This window comes from Apteryx rowi, unplaced genomic scaffold, assembly GCF_003343035.1.
Source record: "Apteryx rowi isolate R43461 unplaced genomic scaffold, aptRow1 scaffold_251, whole genome shotgun sequence".
NCBI classification, from domain to species: domain Eukaryota; kingdom Metazoa; phylum Chordata; class Aves; order Apterygiformes; family Apterygidae; genus Apteryx; species Apteryx rowi.
In genome coordinates this window covers 559723-569817 of record NW_020448875.1, presented here as the reverse complement: position 1 = coordinate 569817, position 10095 = coordinate 559723, and the positions used below count along the sequence as shown (strand labels likewise).

Below are 10095 nucleotides of genomic sequence, written 5' to 3'. Positions count from 1 at the left end.
GCCGCCGTCGGAGCATCCCCGCGGCGGCGAGCAACCCGGCAAATGAAGGCTGGAGGTCGCAGCCGCAGCCAAGGCCCATGTGCGGGAAATCCTGGTTTTATACCCGTTTCGGAGCAATGCAATCACTGACTACGACCCGCCGCTCAATCAATGGGAAAAAGCAGCTCGGAATAAGTGAATTCTGCTTTTTCAAGGGCCTGATTTTTAACCCTTTCCTAGCAGGCACAAATCCGCTCCCCGGCGTGCTGCTCCCAGGGGACAAATCCCTCCTTTTTGCTGGATTTCGGGCTGGCTGCCCGGGCTAGGGCAGGGGACACGGGGCTTTTTTTTTTTTTCTCCTGCTTTCCGGAGGCCAATTGTGCATCCACCAGTTTAACACTGAAGAGAAGATCAGGTTCTGAAACAATATACTGTTTATATGTACAAAATTACAAACAACAACAACAAAAAATAGTCGACAAGCACCTGTAATACATATATATATAAACCCGCTTTGCCTGCCCACCCGCCCCCTTTAGCAACAGGGCTCGCGTTGATCCAGGAGGGAAGAAAAAATAATAGCAATACTACTCTCCCAGCCACATGATTCCTTTTTTTTCTTTTTTTACAAGGAAAGTTTAGACTAATCACGTGGTCCGCAACACCACCGAGGCCCCAGCCTGCTGCAGGCACCCGCTCTCGGCGCGGCGGCCGCAGTTTACGGCCTCGAGAAACGCAGCAGAAAATCCAATCGCCGCATCTGCTGACGTGGGGGGGGGAAAGGGAGGGGAAACAAACAAAAAAAAAAATCAAAAAAATAATAATAAAGCAAATGGGACGTTTGCCACCGCGGTCAGAGGCCGACTCGCAGGGCAAACGCTGTGCAACATCTGGGAAGACGGCGCAGAAGCGGGACGCGGGCTGCCGGGGTCCCGACTATCCTCCCGGGCCGCTACGATGACAGAAAGCTAGAAGCACTTTGAATAGTGTAAATATAAATATTAAACAACAAAAAAAAAAAGGGCGGAAAAATGAGGCATCTCTCAAGCCTGCCTTTGCACTTCAGGATTTTCTGGCGCGTCTCCTCCGCGGCATAAGCAGCTTCTTTTAGCAGATGCGCTTATGTCCTGCCGGGCTCCGGAGAGCCTAAAAGCAAATATTTAAGTGTTTTGCTGAATTGGGGCCACACTGCCACGCTTCGGGGAAATCTTCCCCAGTCCTCCCAGGTTACCAGCTGCCTCTGCTGCAGGAATAAATAAGTTTTAAAAAGCTAAATTCGTTCAGCCTAGCTTAAAAAGACGCAGCGAGGACCACGGCGTCGGCTTCCGAGGAGCTAAGCAGACTTAGGAAGCCCAAAACGAGAATATCGGGCTTCGCGTTAAAACCTGTCTATAGCTTTCCCGATGTCAAGGTTTCCTTTCGAGGTTCCCCAAACGCAGGCGGAGATCGCCGACCGGGACGGCCCGGGGTGCAGCAGGCTGGGTCCCTGCCGAGCCGCGCGACGTGCCACCGGCAAGGAGCTTCAGCTCCTGCCRCCGGGATAATTCATGTGCTGCTAGCAACAACCGAACGTTGCTTTTCATTAAAGCTATGATTGTTATCGACACTGTCCCTTAAAGGATACGAGGGATTTGCACTTCCTAGGTAGTCAAGGGCCAGGGAAAGCTGCCTCAGCGTCTTATCCCAGCTGCGACGCGGAAATCCAGGAGATTTTAGCAATGATCTGGGAAGTTCGGGAAGTTCTTTGGTCCCTAGATCACCTCTAAGCTCTCCTGAACGCCAAGGAACCAGCTTCCTTCCCCACATCGCCCCCCACTGTTTTTACCATAAAAAGGGAGATTTTCTTGGATTCTGTTTAAAAAAATTCGGGGAAAAAAAGTTAAAAAACAAGAACCAACCCAGCAGATGTACAATATACAGAAGGAGGGATTTACAGGCAGCTCTCGAGGTCTCTTCTGGAGTCGCAGGAGACACCTCCAAGGTCCCTGGCTGCAGTGCCGATGATCCGGGCGCTCCCTCGGTGGAAGGCGCGGGAGCGGCTCCACGTCCGGCGGCCTTTGGGCTCAGTCCAGGAATCGCTGGCAGGCCTTTTTCCACCGGCACGCTGTGCACCACTGGTCCCGGTGCTCGATGCCGTAAACCTTCCGGCACTTTTTGGCTTCACCGCGGACTTTTCTGCAAAGGAAAAGGGAATTTAATTGATCTATACTTAGAGCAGACGTTCAGGCGGTTGCACGTGCAGCATGGGCTGCGACCACGTAACCAAAGTGGAGCGGCGTTTTAGGAAGCCCCGGCCGGGATATAGGAACTAACCCACCTTTTAGCATGCGCTGAAAAAACACAGGAAAACAGAGCAGCTGAGACCCCTTTCCTCTTGCCCTGAAAAAGCCCTGGGCTCCTCGCAGAAACCGCTCAAGAACCAAGACGTTGACCCCAAGATGTTCACCAGATGGGTGAAGGCCACAGAAGGACCTGGAGACCCCGTGGTAACACCAGCGCGTGGGCAAGGAGGGTTTCAAGTGGTTTCGTACCCTGTCCTGGCTTCTGCGTCGGTAAGCTTGGAGACCAGGGAGGCCACCGGGGCCAGCTTGGAGCAGGAGCACAGTCCACACAGGGAAGGAGGGTGGTGTAGGAACAGCGAAACTGGGCCAGCTACCCTTCCTAGCACAGTGTCCCTTGGGGGCCCCCAAACATCCCACAGCACCAGACCATCCCTGGAAACTGCCTGTTTTTATTGCAGGGGAGCTGAGGAGATGCGATTTGCAGAGGTCCCGGGTGACTGGCCCAACGGCAGAGGAGAAGCCTCCTGCTCTGGCAACGATGGGCTTCACGTTCACTCCTCTCTCAGCCGTCAGCCCCGCTCGCAGCGGGCTGGATGCGCCCTGTGCCCGCCGCTCTCTGGTTATCTCCCACCGAACAGGGCGCGCAGCCTCCTACCTGGTGCCGAGGGACACCCTGGGAGGCGACGCGACGATCAGGTGGGACTTCAACATCGGGGTCGCCGGCTGGGGTTCGCTGAAGCTGAGCGACCGGCTTCGAACCTGCAGGAGAAAAACCCCATCAAATGTCAGGTGGGACCACGTCGCCTCTCTCCTGAGCAGCCCCTGGGCGCTGCAAGGAAGCTGCACGGAGACCTGGACAACGCCAAGGCATAAACCCAGCCTGCTCCTCACGTTTAAGGCAGGCCACGAATAGAGATGAGGTTCTCTCAAAAGCATCCAGCCCAACCACCCCGCCTCCACCTGCAAACACGGAAAGGATCGCAAGGGAAACCAGACGGGACTCACCGGCGACAAGGACGGGAGCGTCGAGGTGGCAGTCGCCCAGCTGATGCTGGTGAAGATGTGTGGGGACACCGGGATTTGAATCGAGGGCAAGGCCTGCGGGACGAAAGGGGAGACGTTAGCCTCGGGGAGGCTGCGCTTGTCATCGTGACGACGAGAGATGGGGCTCGGCGTCCGCCGCGCCGCGCTAGACACGCGGTAGCCGTCCTGTCCCCACTGCCGCGCAGCTGACCAAGCCCGGCTGCAGGACCAGCAACAGCCTCTTCTAACCGGGGTGGAGCAGAGACCAAGAGGGACCGAGCTGAAAATTCAGCTAGACGCGACCGCAAGGAGGGAGAGATGATGGTGGGAACCCAAACCCTCGTGGCCTCCAGCACCCGCTCGCTCCGACGCAGGGCACAGCACCCGTGACGGGACGCGGGCTGGCGCCGTAGCTGGGGGTGCAGCAGCTTCTCCATCCACGCAACCACGTTGGGTTGCAAAATTCTCCCCAAATCACAGGGATCGGCCTACTTGCACGGGGGGGGGGGGGGGGGGGGGGGGGTTGCAGCTATTTAAGCAGGTTGTCGCAAAACGTGCTTTGGGTTGACACAGTATCCGTTCCCCGGTGTGGGAACAAGGAGCTGACGGATCTACGTGGTCTATCCCGCTCCCATGAGGCTAACCTACGGCTCCCAAAAACTCCTGGCTCTCCAGCAGCCCCAGGACCACACGGGACGTTGGAGAGCCGCGGCAGTGGCCACCACGGCACAAGGACCGCCGCGGCGGGCGAGCCCAGCGCCAAGGCGCTGCGCGCGGCCCATCGCTCCGGGTCTCCAGGTTTTCCGTGCCTCAAAAGCACACGAACTCCTGACTCGGCAGCCCGGGACGTGCCGGGATCCAGCGCGGCCACATTCCAGCCCCGCGTTATCGGCTGGCGGGAGGGCGTGTTGCATACCGCCGCCGCCGCCACCTTAATTGCAGGGCGGTGGGAGCCGAGGCCGGGTGATGCTTAAATCCGTGACCGAGYCTCTCCCTCGCACCGCGCCGCCACGGAGCGCAAAACTCCTCCTAAGCGGTTTTTTGGGCAGGCGGCAGCGCCGGAGGCTCGGGGAGACGACAGCAGCGGCCAGCTCGGCGGCGCGGGGCGCTCACCTGGTAGGCGTGATCCGCCTGGATGTGCCAGAAGGAGCTGGGAGCCGACTGGCTGAGCGCGCTGCCCGCCGGCGCCGGCTCCCGCGCCGGCACCTCCGCCGGCGGCGCCTCCGGCTTGGCCGGGGCCGGCTGGATGCCGACGGGGGCCGCAGCCGACGTGGGGCTGGYGGCCGACTCGGGAGCGGGCTCTTCTTTCACCTGCACCTCGGTGTAGTAGAAATCCTCCTCCCTCTTCCGCTGGTCTGAGTCCGCGCCGTCCCTGCGGCGGCGGAAAGCGGCGAGTCACGCGGCCGCCAGCGCGGGGGAGACGGTCTCGCCTGCCCCGAGCGAGCGGCCCCCCGAAAACCCCCTTCGCCCTCCCCRGCACCATCCCGGCAAGAGCAGCGGCACGTCCCCCTCCTAAGGAAGGTCGCTGCACCTTCCAGGGCCGAAACGCTGCTGCGTTAAGCGTACGCCGCCGAAAACCTCCCCGCTTCCTAATCTGGTTTATTTAGCACAGCTCAGGAGGGAAAAAAATAAATAAATAAATCAACCCAAGGTTGATCCCCGGGATTCCTAGGCTTCCCCCCCAAAAAGCCCCAGGGGCGACACCTCCGCCTCACCCGAGGTGCTGGGTCTTCACGTGCCGCTTGATGCCGACGATGGAGCGCAGCACCTTGCCGCAGCCGGGCCACAGGCACTTGTACATCACCTTCACCGAGTTCTGCCGGAAAGATGGGGCCGGTGAGCGCGGAGACGGCGCCCGGCCGGCATCGCCCGCGCCCACCCGGAGAGGGAAGCGCTCGCTYTTGCCGGCCCCGTCCTCCTCCATCCCTGCCCGTCCTTCCCTCCGTCGGTACCTTCCTCTTGCGCGGCGCGGGCTCGTCGAGGAGGAAGGGGTCGGAGTCGGTGTCGAAGCCGTCGTCGGCGGGCGGCGAGCCGAGCGCCTCGCTCGAGTGCTTGGGGCTGCCGTCGGCGCGCGGCGGCGTGCAGATGTCGCTGCCGCCGCTCCAGTGCCCGCTCGTGGTGCTGCTCCCGCTGTCCGAGACGTCGCCGCTCTCCTTCCAGGGATCGCAGGCCGCCCGCGAGGCTGCGAGGACGGAGCGGGGAAAAACCAAAAATAACAGAGTGCCGTCGCCCTTCAATCCGGTTTCCGTTTCCCCGGCCGGGTTGGGACTCCCCCCCCCCCGCCCCCGCCGCGGCGGGATCGGCACGGGGAAGAGCCGGCCGGAGCCAGCATTTCCCACGGCCGCCGGATGCTATTTTTAACCCTCCCGCCGCATTCGACTCCCGGGGAATGAAACCTCTAAAAATAAGGAACGGGGGAACGCGCTGCCGAGCCACGACGCTGCTTCGGGGAGGGGGAAACCGAGGCGGGGAGCGGCGTTCCCTCGAGGCCGCGGGGCTTCTCCCCGAAACGCGAGCCCGGGTGACTCACGGGGAACGGCGCTGTCGCCGGCCGGGGGGCTCTGCACCACGGGGCTGCAGGACAGGCTCGTCAGCACCATGGCGGCCACCATCTCGTCCATCTCCACCGCGGCGTCGGCCTTCCTGCGCCGGGGACGGAGCGGGCAGAGAGACGTGAGAACGGGTAGGAAACGGCACGGAAACTTCCCCCCCCCCCCAAAAAAACAACCCCAAGGCGATTGCTGCCCAGCGCCYGTGCCCTCCGGCACCCACCTCCTCGGGACGTCGATGCTGCTGGAAACCGATCTGCGGAGCGGCTCCGTGCCGCTGGCCGGGAGCGGCGAGCGCCGGAGCTCAGCCGGCCTCGCGTCCTCGACCCTCCGGGCGCCGCGCGGGCCCCGCTCTGGCAGCAGCACCTTCACCTTGTCGCTCGGCGGGTGGTGCTGCTCCGCGAGCCCGGCGCGCTCCTGCCCCGTATAGGTGACGACAACCTGGGGGGGGAAAAAAAGGAGGAGAAATGGCTTTTTTGGAGCAATTCCTCAGCTCGCTGCACTCTCCTGCGCCCGGGCATTCCAGGTTTGCTTTTCAAACCGGGGAAGGTGACTGATCATCCGAGGAACGGGCTCCCTCTTCCCTGGCTCCCTTCGAAACGCTGTTTCTCCACCAGTGGGAGGATGCTCCAGCCGGCGCGGGCTGGTGCCACGCGAGCCCTTGCAGCGGAGGAACCCTGTGCCGTGTCCTTGCTCCATCCCACGGCAGCGAAGGGACCGAAGGAGGCTTCGGTGCAAAGGCAGAGCCTGTCCCAAAAAGCTCATATTTCGGACTGCCGTCACCACGAACCAGAGCGGCTACCAGGGGCTCGTCCGCACCCGAATCCCGCCACGGGCAGCAGGGTTGTGCTCCCCTGGTACACGCTCCCAGGCACTGGCAACCTGAAGCTTAAGGACGTCCTGGACCTGATGCGAGCCGCATCTCTGAGCGCAACGACTTTGGACGGACCTTTCTCCAATGAATCTGTCTATTTGTTTTTGGAACCCGACTTTGCTTCGTCTTCGTGACATCGTGTGCCAAGGGCTCCCACCGTCACCATAGGCTCTGCGGAACAGCACGTAGGCAAAAGGATCGAAGGAAACCCGCAGCGGGACGGGGAACGGAGGTTTCCTGGGCGCAGTGAGCCTAACGTCGCCCCTTGACTTCTCCATCTGCCGCTCTTTCAGAGAGGAGGAGACGTTCAAGCCTCATCTCTTTCATAGAGCGTCTCGATTTCTCTCGATGGACTACTTTCCACCGCTAGCATCCATGAGTCTATTTCTGCCGATGGAAATGTATCCGTGTCGAAATACGCTACATGTGTCTCCAGCTATTTATAGGAACACGAGCATCTCTTTATGGAAATGCTGCGGGYGCTACACGAAGAAGCCAATACGGGATGGACAAAGCGCAAAGGCGCCGCGTTCTGGGACCGAGAGAGCACGCGAGACCGTCTCCGGTGGGAGAAACCACAGCGCAGAAGAAGAAATCCCTGGACCAGGGTTAAAAGGATCAGGGCCAGGATCGCAGCCACAGGACGCAGAAGGTCCTGACMCCGGCCTTGGTCCTTTATGATATTCCCAGATAACAAGGAAGGAGGCTTCTCCATGAACCCCACCAGCTGTCCCCCTAAACTAAGGGGAGCAACGTGCAGCACGGCAAGAACATCTAACGCTGCTTTAGGGTCTACAAAGCGACCGACACAGAATTCACTGGTAGGCAAAAACACCACCCGTGACTTATTTTTATGCTGTTTCCAGCAGCAAAGCAAGCAAGAGAAGTCCTCAACACTGSAGCACGTAGGAGAAAACAGCTCTCACTGTCCTCTGTTTCATAAACGCGGGGCAGAAGGAATCTGCCCTCCCCACAGGACAGCACTGGGCACAGGAGCCAGAAAAAACTGAACAGGGGCCTTATTTACACTTCATTTTACAAGCTCTGCCCAGAAAGGSTTTTACAGTCCTGCAGGTAGAAGCCAAGACCCTGGCTCTTACGTCAGCGGCCCRCTGCTCCCTTCCGACAACGCTGCTCGGCCAGACGTTAATGGGAACCATTCCTGTGGATCAAGAAGCGAGGCTGAACCCTGTCCCAGAGAGCATCCAGTCCAAGGTACGGCCCTCCTAAGCACGCCAGCAGGACCAGATGCCCTTTCTGGACTAGCCATCGCCCCTCGCTCTTCTCCAAGAGCTGCTCTACCAGGTAGGTCAACACCATCAACGAAGCGTCGTCCAAGCATGGTCTCCAAAGCATCTACCACTTACCGTCGTACCCTCAAGCCCGTACTAAAAAGCTGCTTCAGACTGAGCTCTGGAGCTCCCACTAGCAGATGGGCCCAAGATGGACCTCCATAGCTAAGCCATGGGGCTCCTTGCCACTGGATGGGGAGCGTTCAGAAGTCAACGTGGGTTAAAGGGGAGGTTGGACAAGCTCAAAGAGAAGTCCACTGGGAGTTAYTAAGTGTATGGAAGTCACCTCCCTTAGCCACAAGCGGTTGGAGGCTGGGAGAACACTGGAGGGAAGTATCATGTCTTCTTCTTCTCCGCTCTAGACATCCACTTCTGGTTGCGATTGGAAACAGGATACTGGAGGAGATGGATCTCTGCTGGAGCCAGCGCAGCCACTCTTACACTCTCACACGGTCCAGACGCACCAGGCCAAAGCCAGCGCGCTGGAGCCAACACCTATCAACGGCTTTCAGTAATTACAGACCCACACTGGAACCTGAACCACCAAGGGGCTCGGGAGTTTCCCGCGCCCGCGCCAAGCAGCCCCGCCGGAGCACACGGAACGAGGACACGGACGGCTTCCTTACGTACTTGCTGTCCGGCGTGGAGCTGCGGCCGGTTGGGGCTCGGGAAGCGCGGCGCCCGGCTGCTCTCCTCCGCCCGCTCCTTGCCCGGTCTGTCCTCCCACGGAGCGGCGTGGGAAGGCACTCGGCTGAGATCGGCCGGCAAGCCGGGGAGCTGGGCGCTCACGAGCACGCCGTCGGCCAGGGAGCCGGGAGCGGAGACGCGGGTGCCGAGCAGGGAGCGCTTCCCCAGGCGCCTGGACAGCACGCTTGCCATCTCGGACAYGCTGCGAACGACAAAGACACGGGGCCGTTACCTCCGGCGCGAGACCGCTCCTGCTCCTTCTCTACGCAGTCGTTCCTAAACCCCTCTGGAAGAAGCCACCAACCCGATCCCTTTACCGGACTTGGGCTTTTCCCCCTTCCCCACTGCCCGTTTCGTAGCCCCCGGTGAGATGCCCCACTAGGAGAGGGGACACCCCCAGCTCGTACGTTATTAGAGGGTCGCTCAGAAGAAGCGAGCACCGGTTTTGCCTATCCCGAACAAAAGGCTCCTCTTTGCGGTCACGTCTCCCGCACTGCCAGCTCAGAGGACGCCCCTGCGGACGCGACCAGGAGATATCCCTTCGCAGATGTTCTCCACTCACGCCACCAGCGCTGTGGGCTGCCTCCAGCTCCGGAGGCCACCTGCAGCAGTTCCCACCACCTCACTTGGCCAGGTGTCGCCCGTAACGGACGGGACCCGCTCCAGGCCCTCCAGCTTTGGGTCACTTCCCAAGCCGAGTGCAGCCCACCAGCACCGAGAAGAAGGGAAGCCAACGGAGGCGCACCACCACCTTGCCGTTCCTGCAAACCAGGACATCGCTCAGATCCCCTTGGCCTGAACACCGCCGGGTGCCTCCCTCCCACGCGGCGACGAATTCCCAGCGGGACTTCCCGGCGGAGCAGGGCCTCGGCCATTGGAAGGTTTCCAACGCGCAACCGCCCTCCGGCTGCTCCCAGCCCGGAGCTCCGAAAGCCTCCACGAGCGCTCTCCAAGCCCGACCTCCGCGCTTGGCTCCCGCCCAGCCGACTCCTGCAATCCGCCTGCCGGGGAGAGGGACGCGGCGCTCGGGATTTCACAACGGGAGGAAAGTTCTCCGGCGGGGAAACCACGGCCCCTTTCATCATGGCCCAAGCGCCGGCCCCGGTCTTTAGTCTTATTTTCCCCCCGGAATAACTCTCCCTTCCTCTGACACGCGATGGAGGTGGTTTTCCCCGCGGCTCTTCCAGCAAGCCCGTAAAGAAAGCCGCCGCGTCCGGCTTTCCTCGTTTCTTTGTGTTTACGGATTTTACCGGGCTTTCCTCGTTTCTCTGCATTTATAGGTTTTACTGCTGTTTCGAAAGAAAACCGAGCGCGCCGGACGCCCGAGCGTGACCCGGCCGGGCCTCGGGGGGTTTGCCAGGCGCCTGGGGCAGCGTGCGACCCGCGCCAGCAAAAGTCCAAATCCCGGC

At 60.7% G+C, this 10095-nt stretch overlaps 1 protein-coding gene across 3 annotated transcripts in view; it reads right to left on the bottom strand.

Annotated features, from left to right (window-relative positions):
- Positions 1 to 9803, bottom strand: part of ZNF395 (zinc finger protein 395) — a 14457-nt gene extending 4654 nt beyond the window's left edge. The window contains exons 1-10 of one of the 3 annotated variants that reach the window (XR_003253695.1): positions 9094 to 9803; positions 8630 to 8888; positions 6057 to 6274; positions 5815 to 5927; positions 5237 to 5466; positions 5000 to 5100; positions 4398 to 4656; positions 3267 to 3359; positions 2917 to 3020; positions 1914 to 2154 (exon numbers count right to left, since the gene is read on the bottom strand). Coding sequence is in view for 1 of the 3 variants with exons in the window: in XM_026067001.1 (XP_025922786.1) it covers positions 2043 to 2154; positions 2917 to 3020; positions 3267 to 3359; positions 4398 to 4656; positions 5000 to 5100; positions 5237 to 5466; positions 5815 to 5927; positions 6057 to 6274; positions 8630 to 8878 (1479 nt within the window). In the remaining 2 variants the exon portion in view is untranslated. Of the gene's footprint in view, positions 1 to 589; positions 2155 to 2916; positions 3021 to 3266; positions 3360 to 4397; positions 4657 to 4999; positions 5101 to 5236; positions 5467 to 5814; positions 5928 to 6056; positions 6275 to 8629; positions 8889 to 9093 lie in introns of those variants that run through there. The other 2 variants (XR_003253694.1, XM_026067001.1) reach the window with 2 other exon arrangements.
- Between the last annotated feature and the right edge of the window lie 292 nt (positions 9804 to 10095).